The sequence below is a fragment of the Tiliqua scincoides genome, chromosome 2 (assembly GCF_035046505.1).
Source record: "Tiliqua scincoides isolate rTilSci1 chromosome 2, rTilSci1.hap2, whole genome shotgun sequence".
NCBI lineage: Eukaryota > Metazoa > Chordata > Lepidosauria > Squamata > Scincidae > Tiliqua > Tiliqua scincoides.
In genome coordinates, this window is record NC_089822.1 from 133,408,702 (window position 1) to 133,434,436 (window position 25,735).

At 47.2% G+C, this 25,735-nt stretch overlaps 1 protein-coding gene across 1 annotated transcript; it reads left to right on the top strand.

Moving 5' to 3' along the window:
- The first annotated feature begins 262 nt into the window (after nt 1–262).
- Nucleotides 263–25,706, top strand: WNT1 (Wnt family member 1). Its single transcript, XM_066614303.1, has 4 exons — nt 263–363; nt 6,331–6,584; nt 12,099–12,364; nt 25,218–25,706. The coding sequence occupies exons 1-4, from the start codon at nt 263–265 to the stop codon at nt 25,704–25,706; spliced, it is 1,110 nt and encodes a 369-aa protein (XP_066470400.1).
- Nucleotides 25,707–25,735: the final 29 nt, after the last annotated feature.

The window sequence follows — 25,735 nt, forward strand, 5'->3', positions numbered from 1 at the left end:
TCAGACATGCTCCGAGGGGCCCCCAGCTAGCAGGACGCCCGCGCGCGGCTCCCCCTCGGGCGGCTCCCTGACTCTCCAGCCGCAGGGCACCGGGCTCCGGCAGCGCTGTCCTTCCGCAGGCTCCGGCTCCCGGGACCTCCGGCGCACGTGAGGACCCTCCCCGGGCGCAGCTGGGCAGACAGACGGCGCGGACGGCCCCCTCGCCGCCCGCCCAGTCCCTCCTCGCCGTTCCGCCGAGCAGGCAGGCCGGGCAGGAGGAGCGATGAGCCCCGTGGCGTTGATGCTGGGCTTGAAGACCTTGTGGGTGCTGGCCGCCTCCACGCTTTCCAACACGCTGGCAGTGAACAACAGCGGCCGGTGGTGGTAAGTGCGCTCCGCGGAGCCCGACCGTCTTTCCAAGCCAAGCGGGGCGCGCGCGTGCCGGTGTCAAAGCCGCCTCCGGCTGCAGTCCTGGGAGCAAGTCGTGGGGCTTACTTCTGAGTAGACGGGCGTAGGATGGGGCTCACAGGCTTCAAGCCTATGGACTTTCCTGGAAGCCAGCCCCATTGGCTATAATGTCAGGCATAGGATTGGACTCACAGGCTGCGATTTTATGCACACTTTCCTGGGAGCAAGCCCCATGGACTCTAATGGGATTTACCTCTGAGCAGACAGGCATAGTCTTGGGCTCTATGGCTGAAATCCTATGCACACTTTCCTGGGAGAAAGCTCCATTGACTCTAATGGGGCTTACTGCATAGGCTTGGGCTCTAAGGCTGCAATAGCATCCACACTTTACTGGGAGTAAAGCCCATGGATTATAATGGGACTGACTTCTGAGTAGACATTCATAGGATGGGGCTCACAGGCTGCAATCCTACGCACACTTTCCTGGGAGCAAGCCCCACTGACCGCGAGGGGGCTACTTGTGAGTAGACGTGCATAGGATTGGGCTGCGGCCCAGCTTCCCCGCGGGAACCTGCGCCCCCGCCCCGCGCGGGGTGCTGGCGGAGCTGAGCCGAGCGCCGGGGTGGGTGGATGCCAGCGCGCGCTCAGAGGGGGCGCATCGCACTCTCTGCCAGCCAGCCGGACGCGGTCTGTCCCCGGGCCCGCCGCCTTGCCCGTCCGTTTCGTCGAGGGGGAGCGGCGGGGCGTCGGGCTGCTGATGGGCAGAGGCGCCCTCGTGGGAGAAGAGGCAGGGCCAGGTCTGGACTGATCTGCCCGGGCACTCTCTGCCTCCAACTCTCGCCCAGGCAAGGACCGCTGGAGTCCTGGTTGCGATGCCCGCCCAGCCTCTCCAGGGGATATCATCCCTTTCCTGGAGACAAGCGTGCTGCTGCTGCTGGTGGAAACAGAGACCCAACAGGCATGGAGATGCGCTGAGATCTTCAACAGCAGAGAGGAACATGTCTCCTGTTGCTGTTGATCACTCCCTATTTGTTGATTGTGGTAGAATGTCTACTGTTTAGTCTACTTCTGCTTTCCCTGAAAAAAAATCTTCCCCTGTAGTCTGCCCCTACCTGGAGACAAATGACAATATCTGTCAATCGTCCATCCTCAACCCTGGAAGCATCAATGAGAGGAAGGTCATTTTCTCCCTGTGTGGAAGGTCCTTTTCATTCCCACCTTGCAGATGGGAACCTGCTCCAGGCCATGGCTCCTGAGATGGGATTAGATGCAGTCTGGAAAGCATGTGCGCACCTGAGGTTTTGGTTGCTCCTGCGCCTTTCTCTTGCAGTTTTTATGCATGGGTGCAGATCACTGTCCTGTAGCAGAGAAAGCGGCACAGAAGCATTTGGGATGTCCATGAGTCTTCTGGTCAAAGGGAAGTTGGCATTCGCATGACACACCTGATTGGAGCAAGTATTATTTTATGTCTCGTGCTTGAATAGGCCCCAAACTTTAATCTGTAACATCAGCTCTGGCTTTCTGTTTACCGGTCATTGGATGTATGATCTAGCCAGTGGCACAAGTCACCTAGGTTGCTTGGAGCCCCAATATTTTCCAAAGGCGCGAATGAAACAACTTGTCCACACTCGAAAATCCCAGTCCACTTGAAGTTTGACTTGTTCTGTGCTGGCTCTCTCTTATGAAGGAAACTTGGGGCACAATCCTAACCAGGTCTACTCAGAAGTAAGTCCTATTTTGTGCAATGGGGCTTACTCTCAGGAAAATGTGGTTAGGATTGCAGCCTTCATCATTCAAGTCTGGATCATTTGAGGCAAACATGTCTCATTCAAAGCCTTTACTTGTAATCAGTGGGCTATACCAGATTTCTGCTTCTGGGGTGTGCATATGTCTGGATTTTACTTTCACCATTTGAAGATTCACTCCTTGCCTTCCATTTCAAAGGAGAGATGTGCAATTGGCCTCTTTCAAATTTCTAGAGTTTCAAAATTTTTAGAGACTCCAGTTTTCTGAGTGGAATGACTAACAGCCCAATCCTCGGCATGTCTACTCAGAAGTAAGTCCCATTATGGTCAATGGGTCTTACTCCCAGGTAAATGTGGTTAGGATTGCTACCTGACACAGCAGCAACCTGACTATGCATGCCTACCCATAAGTAAGCTTGAGACTTACTCACAGAGAAGCGTGGGTAGGATTGCAGCCACTGTACCTTAAGCATTTGTTGGAGCCCCCTAGTTGGGGGAGAAAGAAATGTACAAATGCACCCCTTTTCAGATTATTCTGCTGATTGGAATGTCTTAGGTAATATGTGTGCACCAAATGTTAGGGCTCCAGCTCACTGGAAAGTACCTTCATAATTTTGATACCTCCATGACTGAGTCAGGGGGGTGAGTCAGAGAGGCCCAAGTGTCTTTAACAATACAAGTAGGTGAAGTTTACATTCTGCAAGCATAGATGCTTGTCCCTGGCTGTAACTGGAAATTGCCTCCTCTGCCAAATCCAACTCTGAAGCTGCAGCAGAACTTCCGCATCCCCACATGTGTTTTGACTTGCTCTGTGCTAGAATGGTCTCTAGAAGAGGGAAATGTTGTGCCCCAGATATTGACAGGAGTGAAAATGTTCCATCTCAGATGTGTCTAATCATCAGTGGCATTCTGGGCACACAGAGTTTTCTGGGTAGCCTGGAAGAACCACATCCATCTGGAACGACATCAGTGATCATCTGCTCCCCCAGCTCCAGCTCTAGGGAGACAAGAATCAAACTCAAGGCCTGGGGTTGTAGGTCAGTAGTGAAGTGCATGCTGAAGGCCTCAGGTAGTGTAGAGAACACCAAGCTAGATGTGAACCATACTGAGCTGGTGACCTGGCTCAGGATAATGCAGGCCCATGTCCTCCTAAAGCTAGGGCATTCACATCCTGGACAATTGTGTCCTGGTTCAATGCATCTTGATCATTGGCATTCCTGGACATTTGCAGCTGTGTGTGTGTGTGTGTGTGTGTGTGTGTGTGTGTGTGTGTGTGTGTGTGTATGTCCCGGTCACTTGTATCCCACTATAACTGGCAACAAACCCCATGTTATATGTCCTAAGCCTCTTATCTCAGCCCTAACCCTACCTTTGTGCTTTAAAAATAAAACAGCACATCTAATATAAATATGCATATATTGGGGCACAAATGTCCATGGTGCAAAATGGACACAAATGTCCAACACTGGATGAGACACTGTTGTCCAGGATCCAATGGCCCTGCCATTCCGCCTAATATCTACTTTTCTAGCTGTTGAGGTGACGGGACTATGTCAGAATGATGTTTTGGGGCTCTGACTCATCAGGAAAGTATAGTGTGTGTAGGTAGGTAGGTAGGTATCTAGGTATCACTGTCATGTAAATCACAGAACAGCATTGGCAGAGCAACAGAAAATGGAATAGACAATGCGTCCAAAAATGGAATGGACAATTTATAATCAGAAGCCTTGGACATGTAGAGCCAGTAGCACTTTACAATCCTGCTCAGTTTATTTCCTTTTGTGTTTGCCCCACCTTTAAGTACAAATACAGGCCCCTTCAGTCTTTAACCTACTGTATACTTTTAGAGCAACAATATAAAACTGCTTAAAACAATCAGCACTGAGAGCAAGAGGTTGGCAGCCTCTGGGTGTGTTCGCAGTTGGCACCAGATCAACCTGTCAGCCTCTGCTTCCTTAAATAAGTAGGGTTTGCCCAGGGGTCTTCTGAAGGTTTGTGAGACAGAGAACAAGACGGCAGTGTGAGCCTTTTGTGGAAGTGTTTTCTTTCTCACAGTGAGGGTGCTGCGACACCTTGCAGATTCCCCTCCCTGTGCACACAGCACACATACAAGGAAGAGTGCTTCTTCATCACAGGGACCCTGGCTATACACACTAAGGTTTGGTGCTGCAGCTATGGAGACTCTCCAGGTGATGTGCAGAATTCAGGTGGGAAGCAGTCCTGTGTGCTGTAGCCACTGTGTGAAGAAGTTCTCCTACTGGTGCTGTGGGCAGACTTCTCCATCCTTGGACAGGATGTGATGTGTAGATTGGCCCTTAAATATAAGAGACATTATTATTGGCTATTTGTATTTCTGCTACTACTGTAATTTTGGTGGCATTGTGATTTGCTATGCTGCAGAATAGAGGTTTGTAAAATCATGATATGTGGAGAGAGAACTTTTGCTCTGTCTTGTAATAAAGGAAACTTGGAGTTGCCCAAAGCCATTGATTGGCTGGAAGCTCGGACTGACAAGAGGAAGTATTTCTTCCTATACAGTGTAATAGACTTGTGGAATACACCGCCACAAGATAGGGTGATGGTCAATAGCTTCAATGGACTTAGAAAATTAAACCAACTCATGGACAGGGAGAGATCAATCAACCTGTATTAGTTAAGTGGAGCCTCCTGCAGTCGTAGCACTAAACCGGGGTTGTTAAACTTGCCACTTCCAGGGCCATGTCACTTAATCTTGTTCTTATGGTGGGATGAAGCCAGTGGCATCACTAGGGTTTGTGTCACATGGTTTCGGAGGCCAGTGTGTCACCCCTATGATAGACTTCCTCTCATTCTGTGGGTGGAGCAACACCCTGGGCAGTGGGTGTGGTAATAAACGATTGCCCTGCCCCCACTGGTTTTTTGGCTATAACTTTTGATAGAATAGAGATATTTCAACACTGTTTCATTGCATTCTGCATGAAATTATGCATCGACTGATATATAACATGATGGTATTATTTGAAAACACCAAGATTTAAAAAATTTTGGTGAGTAGTGGTGTCACACACACACCCCCATGCGCATCACGTGATGTGGCCCACACACTCCTAGTGATGCCACTGGCCAGAGCAGTCAATTACAGTATGTAGATGTATAAACATTTGCACAATAGAAAAATAAAAGATTTGCCATACTTGCTCTGTTTAAAACTTCAGGGCTGCTCGCTTTCTCTGTCCCTCTCAAGCAGTTGGGATCTTAGCAAGAACAACCTAGCCTGGTAGTTGTTTCATCCATCAAGAGGAAAAAGATATGTGGTGCAGGAGGGAGTGAGGGGAGCTGAGGAAGGAGTGAGGGGCATGAAATTATAATGACACTAGGCTCAGCAGACTCAGTTGCTGGGACGAATGTGACCCCCCCCCCGCTGTAGTTTAGGGACCCCTATAATAAGCCAGTGGTTGAGGAGGCTGAAATTAACCAGAAGGATCCTATCTAGTACTCGAAAGTGACTCTTGTGCAAAACTCCCTTGCTCACTGGTGCCTTTTCTTGCCGTATCCCCTTCTATGGGGACACTCTTTCTTGAACTTGACATAGTCTAAAGATAGTTATCCCATCTTCTCATAGGAAGTTGCAGCATGAATGCCTGGAGAATGAGGATTCCATGTCTCACAGACAGGAATGATCACACACTCAATATCACCATGTCATCCATAAGTGCTCCCTAGCATGCTGTTGGGGCCAAGGAAACTTTTTATAAAACTGGTCTTAACTGATCATGATGAATGGCTATGCAGGTAGGATAAACAGGTGCTGTCAGGTGCCCAATCACTGATACTGTTTTTCCATTGGTCATGAATTCAAGAGGGGTATAACAATTGGTATTCCACATTGGCTTGCAAAAGTACTGTATTTCATACTGGGCCACGTTTGATAGTTGACATACAAAGGCAGTAGGACAGCAATCAATTGCTGAAATGCCACAACAGTCAGTATTTGACCAATTATAGCTAACAAGGTTTCCTATTTGAGGCCTGTCAAAACAATCAAGTCATGCCCACAAGTCAAAATCACTCACGTTCAAACTTTGACATATGTCTGCCAAAGCAAGAATGTAGACTTTTACATTTCTCATCTAAAAACATGTGTTGCCACATTGGAAATGTCTATGAATTGTTTCAGTCTCTGCCAGGGTCTCAAGCCGCTGCCATTCTCTGCCCACAGGGGAATCATTAACGTGGCCTCATCTACCAACCTGCTGACTGACTCCAAGAACGTGCAGTTGGTGCTGGACCCGTCCCTCCAGCTGCTGAGCCGCAAGCAGCGCAAGCTCATCCGTCAGAACCCAGGCATCCTTCACAGCATCAGCAGTGGCCTGCAGAGCGCCATCAAGGAGTGCAAGTGGCAGTTCCGCAACCGCCGCTGGAATTGCCCCACCACACCCGGGCCCAACATTTTTGGCAAGATTGTCAACCGGGGTAAGGAGAGTACAGGAGGAGGAGGAAAGGCAGTGCAGGTGCTGGGATGGGAAGCCCTTCACTTCTCTAGGACAGATCTAGTGCACCTAAGACAACTTTGCTCTTGTTCAGGCAATAGAGCAGGAGAATGAGGAACCTCACTTTCCTGGACATGACTAGTTAGCTAACATCCCTAAACACCCTAAACCACTGGTTCTCAAACTCTCTCAGGGAGGACCAGGGTAAGTCTTTGTGGGGGTGGGGTGGAGAACAGCAACACAATCCCCAGGATTGTGCTGCTGTGGGGAACCTGGGGCTTTTTTTTTTTTTTAAACATACCTGAGTCCCTGCCAGTGTCCCGGGAGGATGATGGCAGAGCCCTCTGCAAGGCTTCCTGCACCTCCTAGACCAGGGGTGTCAAATTCGTTTCATACAGAGGGCCAAAGTTAGCATTCAGGGCTCCAGCTGAGGGCTGGAAGTGATGTCATTAAGCGGAAAGTGACATTATTAAGCAGCTAATGGCCAGAAATCAGACCCTGTTCTCATATAGAAACTCATTAACTGCAAATGACAGAAGAGAAAGTACGCAAATCTTGATCATATTTCAAGATATGGGAAAGCCCAATGTTCATGTGGGCTGCCATTTCAGCTGTAACACCTCAGCAGGGCCAGATAAAAAGCTTCCAGGGGGCCTTATGATTGACACCCCTGTCCTAGGCAGTGACAAAATGTGATTGCAACCCACTTCCTGGTTGCGATCACTCCCTGCACCCCCTGGCAGGAACTCAGGTATGTTAAAAAAAAAAAAAAAAAAAGCCCCAGGTCCCCCCAGTGGTGTGATCCTTGGGATCACATCATTGTCTTCCCCCTTTCCCCACAAGAGCACAACAACATTTGTTCTCAGGCTGGTAGGATGTGACCCACCAGTTTGAGAACCACTTCCCCAAACTATCACCTTTCTTCCCTTGATTGATGGAATCACTGGCCATGTTCCTATTTGCTCTCAGCAGCCATTAATCTAGGCAAAAGTCTGCTGCATCTAAGCCAGCAAACGTTCTACACAACCCACTGTACAAACCAGTGGCAGGAGGTGGTATGGGCTGCATTGCATGCCATGGTGTGTCATTTACATTCTCCACCCCAATTTTTATTTTTGGGGATGCAGCAGTGTGGAGGCAGGCAGAAGGTCACTCTGGATCTACCGGTAAGCCCCTGGGGAATTTGCAGTCAGTTGGCAAAGAGTTCTGACTCCCAGTTGTTGATCGAGAACAAAAAGGCCTCTCCCCTCCAAAACAGGCTGTTGAAAGAAAGGGAACTTGGGGAAAAACAAGGAGTGGTGTGTTGTTGTTTTTTCCTGTGGAAGGATTGTTAGCTCATTCCTATCAATGGACACATATTCATTCCTATGCTGAGGATGTGCTCAGAGGCAGCTCATTCCTTAATTCTAAAGTGAGTCTTCATCCCCCTGAGCTGCACCTGGCTCCAGCTGGTAGGTCTCAGGGTTCTAGTGAAAAAATTTAAGTAATGTCTGTTCACCCCTGCAATAGTGTGTACCTCAGCCAGGAAATACAAGCTTTTGTATAAATGCAAAGTTGTCTCATGCCACCTCCTTTCCTGTCCACTTTTCCTCTCTCCACCATCAACATTAAAACCTGTTTTTAAAAATAAAAAATAGGGAAAAGTGCCCATTTGCCAAAAGCACCAGGGCCCAGGGAATGTTCTGAGGGCCCATCATGCTGAGCTGTGAAGGAAGCTAAGCAAATTGCAGCCTAGTCATTCTCTGAGACTGTCTGAGAGCACTAGAGAAGCCGCTCTGAACTCCCTGGAAAAAAAACAAACGTAATAAATAACATTGAATCTGCTTCTTCTTTTTCTAAGCAGAAGGTAAACAGATCCTGATTTCTTACATTTGTCCCATCTTTTCACCCTCATGAAGCTCAAGGTTTTCAGGCAGGCTCCCATTCCTGCACTGTCCTGACCAGACCAGCTTGGCATCTGCGAGGTTGTTGTATAAGGTGCCTTCAGATCCTGCTCTGGCTTTTTGAGTCTTCTGTCTCAAGGTGCCCCTCTCCAGCCATTTTTGTTTGGGCTGGGAACTGAAGGCCTGCTTGTGGGAAATGTGTTGAGATGTGGATGAGATGCATTTGTGTCATTTCAGTGTTGCTTCAGGAAAAAAAAAAAGATAATTTTGTAACCTGGTCTCACAGTTCTAAAAGAGGAAACTGCTATCACAGTAGTCTTGCATACAGTTGATCTGCTGATTTCACTGGGATTTAAGCAGCGGAAGTGTGCCCAGCATTGCCATCTTTATATGGAAAGTGTGGGGGCAAGGAGCTTGTGGCTTTCAGCATGCTTGAACCCTGGCTCTGCTCTGACCCTCTGCTTTTCTCTTAGCATCAGGAAGCTTTCAAGAGGTGGGACAAGCCCATTAAACAACAAATGTCAAGCTGTGACTGCATTTTTTTTTTTACTTCCACCCAGCCTTTTTTCCTTTGCAGAACCCAAGGTGTCTCACATGGGACTCCTAGGTGGTACCCCAGCCCAACCTGACCTACACTGACTTGCTTAGCTTTAGAAAGGGAGCTGTATCATGTGCTTTCAGACAAGAGTGGGGCTGGATGGTAGAGTGGGAAGAGAGGCACACTTGCTCCAAGTGCAACTTCCTGTTGCTTTATCATTTGTAACCTTTCTTGTAAGCTGCTTTATGGGCCCCTTTGGGTCCCAACATGTGCCATATATCAAATATTGTCAATCAGTATAATACCTTGGAGAGTGATATGATATTTTTTGAGTTGCCAGGACAAATTGTGATAGGTGACAATTTTTGGTTGTTATTAGTTATGCTTTTATCCCACCATCTCTCCAATAATCTTACACTCACTCACATGCAACCCCCATTTTATCTTCAGAACAACCCTGGCCCAGGGTTTCCAAAAAGGCATCTTTCAGACTGGAACCTCACTATGTTGTCATAGGTCACTTCTCTGTCTCAATGTTGATTAGGAAGCAGCTACTGCCACAGTGATTTCATGTACTGTATTTGTGTGTGAGAATGAGACTGACTTGTATAGTTCTGGAGGTCATAGTTTGAAGACACTAAACCCAATCCTATCCTTGTCTAATCAGAAGTATGTCCCATTATAATCAATGGAGCATACTCCCAGGAAAGTGTGAATAGGATTGCAACCACAGTCCTTGTATGTAAAAAGTTTACTTGTGAGATCAGCACCATAAACACAGAACAGCATAAACCGCAGACATTCACAGCTGGGATTTGTACATCAGGTGTCATGTATAATTTTAGTTTTTATAGTCAGTTATTATTATTTTCCCTCATATGAGAAGGAAGGACATTCCTTTCCCACAACTCTCAGGCTCTGCTACTCGAGTGCGCCTCGTCTTACTCTCTCCTCCCCTCCCTGCCAAAGGATTATAGAGTTCTTTTTTTAAAGGCTGCAGCATTTAGGGCCCGATCCTATTCAGCTTTCCAGGACTGGTACAGCTGTGCCAACAGGACGTGCACTGCATCCTGCAATGGGGGGCAGTCACAGAGGCCTCCTCAAGGTTACATCTGCCCCCTTACCTCGAGGTTGCATTGCAACTGCATCAATGCTGGAGAGTTGAATAGGATTGGACCCTTAAGGCCCAATCCGATTAACCCTTAGCAGTGACACTGAGTGTTGGTGCTGGTGCTGGGTGTCGCAAATGTACCATAAGTCATGTCCGCGGCACCTGGAGAGGAGGGGCTACCAGTGCTGGACCAGCGCCACTCAGTGCTGAGCCTCAGTGCCACATGGAGGGCTGGCCAGTACTCCCGCAGCACAGGCCTGTGGTGAGTATTTTCTGGGAGGTGGGGAGTGGGAGGAACAGGGTGGGGGAGGAACCAGCCCAGGAGAGGGGTGAGACCAGCAGCCCCTGCTCTGCTCTTCTGTATCCTGTCAAAGGAACCTGCAGAGTAAGGATTGTATGGTATAGATCTAGGTGAGACGGCTGCTGCTGCACTAGGGTTTTCTGCCCAACATTGCATATATGTGACAGGAGTAAAATGTGCACAGCTGTGGGCTGGGCAAAAATGGGTTAAGCAAGTCCTTGTGTACTAAACTCTCAGCAGCAACTTAACAGTTATCTCAACAACGGGACAGCACTTGTAGCAACTAGCAGTAATAACCAACCCTACAGAGCAGTAGTATTCCTAGAGGAGGCACAGCACTAAGTTGTGCAGGGTGCCTTAAGGCACCCTGAAAGCTGCCCCTCCCCCTCTCTGTTGGAGCCATTCCGGGCAATGAGAGCAAAGTGGAGGAGACACCTCCAGAAAGGCTCTTACAGTGCGAGGAAGGGGCAGCTTACCTGGCACCCTGAAACACCTAGCACTGTGTCCCCCCTCTAGGAATGCTGCTGCCACAAAGACCCTAGCAACAGCCCCACAACCCTTCAATCAGAGCATCCCTGACAGATGACTTGCTAAGCAGTTATGCACCAATCAACAGGCAGCAAGTGATAGGGAAAGGAGCTCACAGTAGGGAAATAACTTTTATTATTTTATTTGCTATCTTAATTGTTTTTATTTTTTTATTTTTAATGTTTATTTCTATCTTACTTTGTATTTTAAATTGATTGTTAGCCGCCTTGGCTGCCCTTTAGGGAGAAAGGCGGAATACAAACCTAATAAATAAATAAATAAATTTGGGGGTGGCAAGATCCAGGGGCATGCGCATATAAGAAGCCACAGCTACAACCAGAGCCAGACCTGATGACATATCACAGGGAATGAGAGGACAGAAATAGGGATAATGGCTCAGTTCCCAGGTAACATGGTCTGTTGTTGTAATCCCAGGGAAGCATAAGCTGCAGTCTTGCACATTCCCCCCTCTCTTTTGTGCACAAGTGAAAGAGACCAAAAACTTCCAGGTGCAGTTTTGTAACAAACTGCAGTTTCCTGTTTCTACCAATCAGATATTCATTTGATATTCTGGTCTGCTAACTAACTGTGGTTTGAACAAGCTGCCATTTCCTGAGTCTGGATGAAACAGGAAATGGAAGTTTATATTATGAACCACAAAAGGAAACTTTCCGCCTCCTCTCCTTCTGCTTGAAGGGGAAGGGCAGAGTGCAAGCCGGAGGATCCTCCTACCAGCTCATGTTCATAACCACTGAACTGGGCCACAGTGCGGGATTGCCTTCTGGAGATGGTGAAAGATCATTGCTTGGGGCTAGGATGTACCATGTAATGCTGCTTTCTGCAATTTCACTCTGGCTGGAGTTCACAGGCCAAGCCACTAAGCCCATTCTCCTGCTTCTTTTTTCATGCCCTGGTCACAAATATTTGTAGTCATGTTAAATAGATCGGCAAAGATGAACGTGGCTGCATTTCTGTGCACACTTACGTAGGAGTAAACCCCACTGAACAAAGTAGGATTGACTTCTGAATAGCCTATTGTACTGTTAACCTTGATATTCATATTGCTGTGACATTAGTATTGCACAGGGTCAGCTGTGAACTTCAGTACTATGCTCTGACATCTACTCATTCCCCAGGGTGCAGGGAGACTGCTTTCATCTTTGCGATCACTAGTGCTGGTGTCACGCACTCTGTGGCCCGCTCGTGCTCTGAAGGCTCCATAGAATCGTGTACTTGTGACTACCGGCGACGGGGCCCAGGAGGTCCAGACTGGCACTGGGGTGGCTGCAGTGATAATGTCGACTTCGGCAGGGTCTTCGGACGAGAGTTTGTCGATTCCAATGAGAAGGGACGAGACCTGCGTTTTCTGATGAATTTGCACAACAACGAAGCCGGACGTCTGGTAAGAAGTCCGAGAACATGTGGAACAGGAAGTGTGGGGAAAGGTGTCACTGTGTATGGGGTTGGGTATGGGTTGGATCAGGGTGATGTCATTTGCATGACTGTTTTCTATCTGCTAAAATGTGAAATGAATTTACATTTCATTCATTTGAATGAAGGTGGGGGGGAGGTTGATGTTTGCTGCATTTCGGCCTGCTGAACTGGTATTGCGAATGTTTCAATATGAGTCTAGACTAGATCATGGTTCAGTCTATCTTAGGGCCCAATCCTATCAAATTCCTCCCACACCAATGCACGTACACTAAAAAGGCACACGCTGCATCCTATGGTGGTGGGGCACTTGGGCAGCCTGCAGGAGATATTTTCAGTTTATGCCACCTCTTTTGGTCGCATATGTCTGGGCGAGGAAAGGGGCAAGAGGTCCAAAAGGGAGGGGATAGGATCTGGTATGTGCCATTGCTGCCAGATCCACACCTTCTGCCTCACCGCCAGCTTGCGTGCACAGCTGCAAGTGCACAATTGCCAGTGTGCACTGGCAGCCTCATCGCTGGTGGCACTGGAGCGCATGATGCCAATAGCACCTGCCTGGATCCCAGCAGCTCTGCAGGTAGAGTGCATGTTTCGCCAGTGGAGCCCAACGGATCAGACTGGTTTGACAAACACTTAATATTCTGTATTTATTTGCACTTCGCCATCAGTCTGCTCCTTTTCAATATAAAGGGCGGTGAGTTCCTGCCTTGAGGGACTTGCAATCTGGAATAGACAAAAGGGAAATAACAGAGGAAGGGGGTATAGTATCAGGGCAAATGAGAAGGATATGTAAGATTGGTTCCACATGCCAAGCTCTGCATGTTGATTTCAGTAGACAAAAATGACAGTGCAGTTCAGACCTCTGTGTGTGTGTGTGTGTGTGTGTGTACATATGTTCTTAAAGGTAAAGGTTCCCCCCCCCCCCGTGTTAAGCCTAGTCGTGTTTGACTGTAGGGGCGGTGCTGATCTCCATTTCTAAGCCAAAGAGCTGGCATTTGTCTGTAGACCAGAGGTTCTCAAACTTTGAGGGAGCTTTACTCCCTCAGTAAGTTCTTACGGGGGAGGGGCTAGGGTAATGATGCGATCCCCAGGATTGCGTTGCTAAGAGGGGGCGAGGGGGGATGCTTTGCATGCATGTTATGTAAAAGCAGGCGCAAAGCACCTCCTGAAAAATGGAAGTGCTTTGCGCCCGCTTTTAGTGAACGTTCCAAGCCTTGGGGAGCGCTGTGCAGGGCTGCGCAGGGCTCCCCGCACCTCCTGCAGCCTGCTGACCCACCAGTTTGAGAACCACTGCCGTAGACAGTTTCCCTGGTCATGTGGCCAGCATGACTAGATGCCTAAGCACATGGAACGCCATTTTGGAAGCACATATGTGCTTGCACTAGCATGAGTGTATGTTGATCCCTGGAAAGAAATCAAGTCCAGTCCATTATACTGTGCCAAGGAGTTGCGTGCACTGTCTTTGAGGTGTGCTCCAGGATTCCTTGCAATATTGCAGAGAACTCTGAGGTGCAAGTCTCAGTTCAAATAATATACAAAAGCATGTGCAACATTTTCTGAGGAATTGCAAGGTGGAGGTCTTGGACTGCATGCTGTTTTTCTAGCATCCTAAACATATTGTTACTTAAGTGGCTGCTGAGGTGGTCTGGATAGTTGGGCCCAGCCCTTGGATAAGGATGGTTTGGGGGGAAGAATATACTTATATACGTGCAGGTGTTAGGACTAGCACAAGACGTTTTGAAGTGTACATAAGAACATGAGAAGATCAAAGGACCATAGAGTTCAGTATCCTTTTTCCAATAATGGCTAGCCAAATGCCTGCAGGAAGCCCACAAACAGGCATGAAGGCAATAGCTCACCTCGGTACTTTGCCCAAAGCAACCTGTACTGTGAGGCATCTTTCCTCTGCACAAAGAGGCTGCATTTAGCTAGCATGGCTATTTGCTATGGATAGGTCACTTTTCCATGCATTTGTCTAATCTCTTTTTAAAGCCATCGAAATGCAGTGGCCATCATCGTATCCTGCTGCAGTGAATTAATTCTGAACCTTGAGTTAATTCTCAGTTAATTCAGCTTAAAACTCAGTTAACCTCTGAGTTAATTAAGTGAGTTAATTCTGAACCTGCTGCCTAATGCTCTGAACAAATTCTCATAAATTAATTTGAACCTACTGCCAATCAACAACCTTGGGTGATCCAGAGGCCAATTATTGTCAGAGAAAAATGTCTTTCTTCGTCTTCCATAATTTTATGACCACCTGTCAGGTCTCTTGTTTATAATAATAATAATAATAATAATAATAATAATAATAATAATAATAATAATAATAATGGAACTTTTTATCTAAGAAAAAAGATGATGATGCCGATTATAGGTGTGCACCTCTTAACAACAGGGATACCTTCTCCTATCCCCGTTGTTATGCAATTAGGTCATTAAGTGAACATTTAGTCCAATCTGTTGCCTTTGTTGTGTAAACAGACACTCCCTCCCAGACACTAGCTGGCTGTACAGGCTACTTGAGATAGACTACCTCTTCTTTGCATTAAGAGCGTCCCTGTTGTGTAAAAAGTCACGCTGCTGCAGGCTATGGTAGATGTGATTGCCTCATTAAGAGCATCTTTATTGTGCTTTGACCACCTTCATATATGCAGTCCAATGTTAAATGGTTATTAAGCGGTGCACACCTTTATTATCATTATCATTATTACTATTATTATACTTAATCAAGCCCACACTAGACACTGTTCCAGAACCACCATTCAGAGCGCGATACCATAGTCTTTCGAGACTGAAGGTTGCCTACTACTACTTAATCAAGCCTATGCTGGGCTGGTTATAGTCTAAAATCCGGGAACTAGCCAAGATCCTAGGAATCACAGAGATATCTTTGAAGGATTCTTGCTGTTCCAACATTGATGATGATGATGGTGATGGTTATGCACAGACAATGCTGTGGTTATCTTCTTCTTCTTATGATGATGATGATATGAAGAAGAAGAAGATTTATATACCGCTTTTCAACAATAAGGGCCCAATCCTATCCTTCTTCTTCTGATGATGATGATGATATGAAGAAGAAGAAGATTTATATACCACTTTTCAACAATAAGGGCCCAATCCTATCCAACTTTCTAGCACCGGTACAGCCACAATGCAGCCCTGAGATAAAGGAACAAATGTTCCCATACCTTGAAGAAGCTGCTGTGACTGCCTCCCCAACACAGGATGCAGTGTACACCCCAATGGCGCAGTTGCACTTGCACTGGAAAATTGGATAGGTTTTGGCCCTAAGTAGTTCACAAAGCAGTTTGCAAAGCAAAATAAATTAATAAATGGTTTCCTGTCCCTAAAGGATGCACAGTGTAGGAAGAGATGCAGAAGAAGCATCAGCTACAGTCATCAGGAAAAGACATCATGCTGGAATGAAAAGGACAGTTGCTCTCCCCCTGCCAAATTTAAGAGGACACCACTTTACAAGGTGCCTTTTTGCCCAGTTAGCAGGGATTATGCTTCAGCCTTTTCTCATAAGGCTGGTGCTCTAACCCCTTGATCATTTAGGTTACTCCTTTCCTGCACCTCGTCCACCCCTTACAATATTCTCTTTGAAATGGGATGATCAGGACTGTATATACCATGTACAGCTGCACCATCAATTTATACATAATGACATTTGATGTGACCATTTTATATTTTTCAGTCTCCCATAAATTCCAGGCCTGGAATTTTCTTTTTTTCGTGGCCACTACATATTGAGTAGGTGTTTCCATCAGCACCCCAAAATTTATGTTCTGGATAGTAACACTCATTTCAAATCCCCTCTATGTATACGTGAGGTAGGGATGTTCAGCCCCAATATGAAACAGCAATAACAACATTGCTACAGTTCTATGAGCACAAGGGAGGCCCAATGACAAAACAAACTGGTGACAAAACATTAAGCTCAACAAGTGAGTTAAGTGCCTGTGTGAGCTGAGCAGCAGAGTGAGCAGGCCAGAGCATTAACATTCCTCCTCAAAACCAAGTTCTCAAAAACAAAATATTTTATTTATTTATCTAAGGGATTTATACCCCACCTTTGTACCCCGCTTAAGGGCCCTCAAGGCTACAGAAATACAGAAGTAAAATGCAGAGTAAAAGCTTTCTAAGTAAACAAGCCATTAAAACCCTCAAAGAAAATCAAAACAAATAAGCAGAACTAGCTGTGAAAGTGGAAAGCTAGCAGAGGGATGGGTACTTCCCTGGGTGTCGCACAGAGTGCTACATATATGAATTTCTGCCTGTTGGGCATAGGTTGCTGGTATGTCTCTAGTACAATGAGCCCCTGGTTTTCAGGGGACAAGTATGCTGCTGAAGTTGAGAAAGCCAACCTGAAGAAGCCAGGAAAAATGTGTGGATAATACTTTCAGGGATGTGATTAAGGCATCCCACTTCTAAGCTGATAGTTCTGCCTCTGTCACAAAGAATGAGCATCTTGGAGGAGGACATCAGTATGAGGAACAATCTTTTAGAAGGGTGATGGAGCAATCTTTTAGAAGGGTGAGGAAAAATCTTTGAGAAGGGTCATTCCTTAGGTGATGACTCTTTAGCCTTGCAGGCCAAGGATATTCTGTATGGGTAGAAGGTGGAAGGAACATAGAGAGATTTGTAGTGACATGTTGGATGGGTGTGAAGGTTGCAGATGTCACATGTTTTTCTAGAATAACTGGTAGATGGTGCTGGGGAGGAATCCATAGCTGTGATGCACATCAACACCAGTGGGAAATCTCGTTGAGAAGCCAAATTTAGGTTGCTAGGTAGGATGCTGAAGACTAGGACCTCCAGGGTTGCATTTTTGTAAAAGCTGTCTGTTCCATATCAGGTCCAGCTAGACATGCAGAGCAGGCCGGTCTTAATGTGTAGTTGGCGTGGTGGTGTTGAGGGGAGAAATTTGAATTTATTAGACTCTGGGAAATGTTTTGGGACAAGCCAGACAGTACAAATGCGAGAGGCTGCAATGGAACCCAACTGCTGGGGCTTAACGTCAAAAGATTTGCAGAGCAGATTTTGAACTCACCTCTAGGGAAAAATCAACAGTACCTGGAGAGCATCTGCTTTGTGCCAAAGCTTCCCTGAGGCTAAAAATGTTATAGATCATTCTGAAAGAGAAAGAATAGTGTAGTACTTGGGACATGCAATCACCCTCTTGACCAAAATGGTGTGGGTGAGTTCACTTGGAGAAAGAAATCAGGGAGGCATCCAAAGGAGAAAGTGTTGTAGTAAAGGATTAGCTCAATTACCCTCGTGTACACTGGGTAAATTCATGTTCAGGCCAGGACAAAAAGAAAAGTTCTAGAATCGCAGGTTGCCCAGTCCTACCCCCTGCCAGGCCGTAGCATGCAGTGCTGCCAATGGGGTACACACTGCATGCTGTGGTGGGAGAGGCAACCAGATGATCCAGAAGAGGTAAGTAAAAATATTTTATACTTACCTCTCTGCCACCTAGCTATCAATCGGTCTCTCTGGACCCATGCCAGCTATTTTGCTGGAATAAATCTGAGGAGAGCTGGGGAGCAGTTCTGCGCTGGGAAAGGGGGATAGGATCTGGTGTGCACTGCTGAGGCCAAGATCTTCCCCTTCCCACCCCAGAACCACCCATGACCCGTCCCCGCTGCTGCCTTACCTACAGCAGTGTGGCTTGGGTAAGGTGTTGGCAAGCATGTGGAGCCTCTGGCCATTTGCACCAGTGGCTCCAGAGTGCCTGATGACAGCACATCTTTTCCACTGCCATAACTGGACTTACAACAGCAGCAGCTCACAATATCCACTGCTATACACCCAGGATAGGATTGGGCTGTAAAGGACTGTGCCCTAGAACAGGCAGAGCCTCCCAGAGGGGAAGTGACCCTAGCCTTGATCCCATGGGGTGCTCAGTGTGAGTTTTGTTGAACCAGATGGCCCAATAGGGAACCAATAGGGAACAGTGACAATAGTGATATTCAGTTTGGTATATATTTAATTGGAAATTTTCCATGGATGTACAACAAAGACAAGTTGGTCTGGAGTTAGGGATAAACAATGATGTAGCCATGTTTGCAGATGACATCAGAGTGCTCAGAGTAATAAAAACCAGATTGTAAAGAGTTTCAAACGGATCTCTACTGATTGGGTGAATGGGCAACCATGTGGCGAATGCAGTTCAATATCAACATGTGTAAAGGGATGCACATGGGGGGGGAATGTGTAAAGGGATGCACATTGGGGGGAGAGGTGTCCCTCAGAGCGACCTCATAAGCTATCTACTGCCACCCCAAGAGCTCTTTCTGGGTTCATCATTGACAGCTCAAACTCCATCAGTGTATATGTGAAAATGGAAAAGGTGCAGAAGGGGGAGGGGTGACCCTCAGAGTGACATGGAACTGTGCCAACAGTGGCTGCGCTCCTGCAGCCACTGTCAGCCTGGTTCTTGGCGTACCCAGAGCGGCAGGTTGCAGCACCGTCCCCCCCAGTGCAACGCCTGGGGCATTTGCCCCCTTGCCCCCCTGGTTATGCCACTGTCACACAGATGCTGTCTGGCCTTGTGCTTTTGCGCAGGTGTGAGTGTGCTGTTCTTTCGTTGGTTCCAACTTCCAGACAAACCTCTGGAATGGAACCAGGATGTAAGACAGGGACTACCTGTAATATTGGCAGTCTTATCTCAATCCCTTTCCTAATGGGATTCATTAGGGTTCTTTATTCCTAACTCCAGCATGAAATTTGCCTTTTTTTTGTCACTGCCGTGCCCTGGAATCAACTATTTTCATTGAACTATCTACCACCTTGCTTATGAGGCATGGCTTTTTAGCTTAGAACAACTGCAATTAAAGGGGGATATGACTGAATCTTATAACATGGTGTGGAGATACTGCTCCGCTCTTTCCCCTCTCTCACACTACTAGAAGTCATCCAATGAGACTGAGAGTGCAATCCTAAAGATGCCCTCGGCCAGCACAAGTCCCTTGCACCGGCCTGGGAGGGTCTCAAACGTGCTGTAAAGCATGTTTGTGCCTCCTTCTGAGTTAGCCATGCAGGCTAGAACTAGCTTCCATGGTGGCGGCAGCAGATGAGTCCATGCAGGCTGAGCTCAGCTAGCACAGGGGTCGGGGGGGGGCATAGGGAAGATGGGGAGGAGGCGGGGAGGAGGCATTTCAGGACGGGGGAAGAGAGGCAGCAGGTGGGACTATGAGCAGGTGGGTGGGGAGTGGGAGGCGGGGCCAGGATCCAGCAGTTCTGCTGGATCCTAGCCCCATTCGCAGATGGTGTGGAGCAGCTCCAGGCTGCTCCATTCTGCTTGGATCTGTGTCACCTCATCCAGTGGTGCAGATCCAAGTAGACTCATTGGACTGTGGCTCTCCCCTGGGTAAGGGGAATTTCTTCAGCCTCAGCCAGCCCCAAACTACACTGGATACAGTGCAGGCCTGCCAGCCTGCCTGTTCCAGTGCAAGTTAGGATTGCGCTGTGATTGTCACAGGCTTTAGGACAGATAAAAAAAAGATGCTTCTTTACATAGCCCATAATTAGTTTGTGGAATTTTTTACTACAAGGATGTGGTGATAGCCACTAGCTTTGATGGCTTTAAAAGGGGCTTGGACAAATTCATGGAGGACAGGTCTACTGATGGCTACTAATCAGTGTGCAAACAGCAGATTCAGCAGCAGTATGCCTCTGAATACCAGCTGCTGGGATTCAAGAGCAGAAGTATGCCTGAATCTCCTGCTTGTGAATTTGGCTTCCAAGAATTTGGTTTCCCTGATGAACCACTGTGGGAAACAGAATACTGGACTAAGTGGACGCTTGGCCTGATTCAGCCGGAATTTTCTTCTGTTATTATGTTATTATTCTATGGCTACTATTACCACTTCTAATAATAACAACAATAATATTACTTCATACTCCCTTATTTGAAACCGTATTTGTTGTCCATTATACAACTTGGGGGAATCTTGCATTACTCTCCTCATTTGGGAGAATTTTCCATTCATTCCTACTCCCCTCTTCCTGTTCTTTCACCATTTGTGAGTTCATAACCTATCTTCTTATCCTATGACTGCTATGATTGGCCAGGATCCTTTGGTGAGGGACTTTATTAAGACCCTAGAGCTTTTCGGAAGTGCAAATCTATAATGTCTGCTTGATCACCTCTATCTACGTGATTGTTGACACCCTTTCAGCACAATCCTGAGCATGTCTACTCAGAAATAAACCCTCTTAAATTACATAGATTAACCCACCCAGAAGTGTGTATAGGATTGTAGCCTACAAGACTTAATCTAAAAGGTTGGTGATGCAGGAACTTATTTTTATGGATATTGCCACTAATTTATTAGAAACAACTTAGTAAATTATTGGGATATTAGTCTAATGGACTAGGATAGACTAATATTAATAGACTAATTAATATTAGTCTAATAGACTAATATCCCCAGATCCCTTTTTAAAAACTGATCTTGTTGGCTACTTTTGGACACTTCGGTGAGGAGGCTGATTTTAGTGAAAAGTTGTATAATTCTGTTAGAAAATCAACAGTTTTATATTTGATATATTTTACATATTTTTATTTCATCAAGCAGGCTTGAACTTAGAGAGCAATCCTAACCGGCACATAGGCCGGCCTATTAGGCTTGCGCTGTCTTCAAGGTGTCATGAACATGCCACCTCAGGAGTTGGGCAGGCTGGTGCAGGGGAATTGGGGAGGATGGCAGAAGAGCTTAATAGGGGTATTTGGGGGCAGGGCAGAGGGAAGCAGAGGGAGGGCGGATCAGTGTGTGGACAGGGCCTTGGAGGTGGGTGGGACTGGCCTCGGTGACCTAGACCATATCTTAACCCGGCCAGCCTGGCATTACACCAGGCTGCTCGGATGTGCATCATTGATTTTGCTGGTGCAGATCTGAGTAGCCCCATGGGACAGCTGCCACACAACATGGAGTAAGGGGACATGAATCTCCTTTCTCCAAGTTCCACAGCAGCCACCTCCTACCCTGTACTAGATACAGCACAGGCCAGTCGGCATGCCTGTTCTGGTGCAGGATATATTGGGCTGCCCATCTCTTGAACATAGTTCTTCAGATGCCCTCCTCCAGAAATGTTGTTCAGCTGTGGATATTTGTGTAAAACTTTCCACAGTGAAAATTGATGTAAATGATGTATTCAGCTTCTCTGCTACCTTCCTGTCCTCTTTCATGCATCCTTTGTTGTGTAATGGTCCATCTCCTTGATAAATTTCCTGCTACTGATCTAATTAAAGACATTTCTGTTGTATACCTTTATACTTTTCACAGTGTGCTCCACAATTTATTTTTTTTTGCTTGTCTTCTTTTCAACATACATTTTGGGGGGGCAGAGTTTGTGCTTTTTTCATTTTCCCCATTTGGACTAATCTTCCACTTTTTAACAGAAGCCTTTCAGTGCCTTTACTCTGCTCATTAACCATCTTTTGGGGCTACTTTGTAGCTTTCCTAATCTGGGTTATGCATTCCATGTGAATTTCTATTATGGTATCTTTAATAGCCTCTAAGTGCCTTGAAAAGATATGACTGACTTTTCCTTTCACTTATCCTTTAATTTCTCCCTTGTTTAGAACTTTTTGTTTTGATTTTTTTTGGTTTTTTGGGGTTTTTTTGTTTCGCAATTAAATGTGACCGTGTTGAACTTTCTGGGCAACTTTCCATTCACATATATGTTGAATTTGATAGCCGTATAAAAACTGATCCTGAACACCTCAACAACTCTCACAACTTGCACTCAATTCAGGGGACCACTCAGGATTAAGTCAAAGGTCATCTCCCCTCCAGTCAGACCCATGACTAGAGGTGTTTGTTTCCACTAAGATAACATGACAGCCTATGTCTTACTGAACATAATGGGCTTACCTCTGAGTAAAATAAATGACACCGTTTTAAAATATCTCTTTCCATGACTAACAGCACTGTCCTATGCCTGACTACTCAGAATTGTGTTCAATGCGGTTTACTCCTATGAAAGTGTGTATAGGATTACAGCCTATCTGCCCAATCCTATTTTACCTCCCCACAATCAGTGCATGAGCTGCATCCTGCGGTGGGGAGACGGAGGCCTCCTCAACGTAAGGGAACATTTTTCTCTTACCTCAGAGTAAACCCCCACATTCCTGATGGGTCAACTCAGACCTGCACTGACTCCTTGGCAGGGGGAAGTCTAAATGGACCCCAGGGAGGTGGATAAATGTTGGGAAGGAGGATAGGATATTGGTGGAGTTGCCTCCAATAACCAACCCCTTCCCACCCTCGAAACACCCCTCTCTGCCCCAGTTCCCATTCTGTTCCTCCCCATCCCCACCCATGAAACACCCCCATGCAATCATTCTTACCTTGGTATGGTCCAGGCAGGCCATCCGCATACAGGGAGCCACAGGCGGCTTCTGCTGCCATCTCCTTGCTGCCCTAGCAGTGGCATACCTTTTCCAGCAGCTGCATTTATGGCAGTGGAAGGCAACCTGCTATCATACTAAGCCAATAGGATCTGGCTATAACTGTGCTAAAGCACAGCTGCTTTTTTGCATCTAGAAATGCAGTCTCTTTGTTGTGATTGGAAAATACAATAGGAGTGTGGTTTCAGTAGTGCATTAGTACACATTCTCCTTTGACTGTCTCCCTGATTTCTTTTTCCATAGCAAGCTCACCCTTGGTTGGTTGGTTGGTTGGTTGGTTGGGGTGTGTGTGTGTGTGTGTGTGTGTGTGTGAGAGAGAGAGAGAGAGAGAGAGTCTCTCTCTCTCTCTCTCTCTCTCTCTCTCTCTCTATGTCCTCAGTACTGTGAACCTCTTTGAACTTGGTATTTCTATCCACCATGCTTTTGTGAAGAAATTTATTCTTTGGAAGCTCTCTAAATCCTTTGACACAAAGCAACATCCCATGGTATATCACCTTCCCTATCCTTTCCATAGATTTTGTGGACTGCGACAATAACCACACCCCACTGATTTTCACTGTTTCACTGGGTTTCTGAGATGACCACTGCCTCTGTTATCTTTGAGTGCTAGACACTCCAGTTCTCCTTCTGTGGCTTGGATGCTTCTAGCATCAGCATATTAAACGGCTGTATATTACACAGCTCTTCAAATGCCTTACTGGGTGCAGTTATTCCTGTGACACCTATCTTTTTAACTGCCTGTCATTTGTTTCTTGCTCTGCTCGTCGCTAAAGTCTACTCGACCCCCACTTTGAGAACCTAAAATATTTACACCGCCATCCCTATGCGATGATGACTCCTCTCAGACTGGATGTGCCCCAGCTCCTGTCCACTTTCCCCCAGGCGTCAGTACAAAAGCTGCTTTGCAACCATGTTGATGTTTAGTTCTAGCCATCTACTTGGCAGAAAGTACAAATCCCTTCCATGTCACGAATGGATACTGGGTGCAGTCTACTGGACTGTGCTACCCTAACTGCAAGGGACAGGAGCTGTGCAAGGAGAGCAGCAGTGCTCTTGTGCAGCTCCGGTTCTTGTCAGTGGGTCTCTTGCACAGGAGAACTTCCCTGTGAATTGTGCCCTCCCACACCACAGCCCCCAAATCTGCAGCCTTGCCTAATGGGAAGGTGTCGGCATTTATGAACAGGTTTGTGAAACAGATATTTGGCACATGGTGTGTGGTTGTGTAGGCCTCTGTATGGCAATACACATTGTGCTTTTTGCATGTTATGCCTGTATGAACATGTGCATTGGGAAGTGTGTGCTCCTCTGCAGAAATAGGTTGGAGGATGGGCAACGAGGGTGGCAAGAGCAGTGCAGTAGAGGTGGGCTGTGGGGTGGGATGGTGAGAGAGAGAGAGAGAGAGAGAGAGAGAGGCAGCCTGTCAGCAGGCAAACCCTCTGCATGCTAGCCAAGCCCAGAACCACAAGCCCGGCTGCCATGTGGGCTCCTACACATCTGGAAGGAAATGGTTCCAATTCTTCTAATTGCAGTAAAACCCCTTTGGAAGGGAAAGCTCTGGGCTTGGAGAGACACATTCACATTCCATGGGTGGGAGGGGGGCGCAGAGAACTCCAGGGGAACAGTTCCCACTAGCATGAAGGGTGGGGGGGGGGGAGAGAAATGGGCTTGGTAGGAGGGGTTCACAGCAGGGTGTTGAAGGGAAAGAAGAAGCACACAGAACTCTGGGGAAGTGACAGCACAGAGCCAGGCCCAAGCACTCCAGCTAGGCTTGTGAAAGGGAACACTGGAAAAAGCTCCTCTGTGGGAATCAGGATCATGAAGAATCATTCGTATTGGTAGAGTGCTTTGGAACATTCAGAGCATTTCACATACAACTCGGTAATCCTCAGAACAACCCTCCAAAGTAGGTCATTACGGGTACAATCCTAACCCCCTTGTGTCAGTGCTTTCCAGCACTGGCATAGCGGTGCCAATGGGACATGTGCTGCATCCTGCAGTTGGGTGTCACTCACGGAAGCCTCCTCAAAATAAGGGAATATTTGTTCCCTTACCTTAGAGATGCATTGCCCTTAGGTCACCCTACATCTCTCTAATAGTGGAGGGGGAAAGATGAAGCACACATAAAGTGATGTGTCAAAGGCCACCTAGGGAGTTCTTGACTGATGCAGAAGTTGAACCCAGTACAACAGCAGTTTCATGTGTTCACCACACAGTGGGAACTGCACAATCCCAAGTGCCACGTTTACAGTGCAGTCCTTATATGTATTCTAGAAGCAAGTCCTACTGCTCAGCAGGGCTTGCTTCCAGGGATATGTGTCCCTAGGATGGCAGCCTCAAGCAGTTTGTGCAGAAGTGCCACTCTGACTTCAAATAGGCCTTGACTTCTCTGTGTGTCTTTCAGACTGTCTTCACTGAGATGCGTCAGGAGTGCAAGTGTCATGGGATGTCAGGTTCTTGCACAGTCAAGACCTGCTGGATGCGGCTGCCCACCTTCCGGACTGTGGGCGACTTCCTCAAGGACCGCTTTGATGGCGCCTCGCGGGTCATTTATGGCAACAAAGGCAGCAATCGGGCCTCCCGGGTGGAGCTGCACCACCTGGAACCCGAGAACCCCGCCCACAAACCGCCTTCCCCCCATGACCTGGTCTACTTTGAGAAATCGCCCAACTTCTGCACCTACAGTGGCAAGACGGGCACAGCGGGCACAGCTGGCCGCTCCTGCAACAGCTCTTCCCCTGCCCTGGATGGCTGTGAGCTGCTCTGCTGCGGGAGGGGGTACCGGACCCGGACACAGAGGGTCACCGAGCGCTGCAACTGCACATTCCACTGGTGCTGCCATGTCAGCTGCTTGAACTGCACCAACATGCAAGTGTTGCATGAGTGCTTATGAGCAAGGCAGGAAAAGCAAAGCGCATCTCC

Excerpts from the sequence above, each read along its gene's own strand:
- WNT1 (XM_066614303.1), top strand. The coding sequence starts at position 263 with ATGAGCCCCGTGGCGTTGATGCTGGGCTTGAAGACCTTGTGGGTGCTG. Across the intron at positions 6,585-12,098 it reads TGGCAAGATTGTCAACCGGG|GGTGCAGGGAGACTGCTTTC; the intron begins GTAAGGAGAGTA and ends CTCATTCCCCAG. Across the intron at positions 12,365-25,217 it reads ACAACGAAGCCGGACGTCTG|ACTGTCTTCACTGAGATGCG; the intron begins GTAAGAAGTCCG and ends TGTGTCTTTCAG.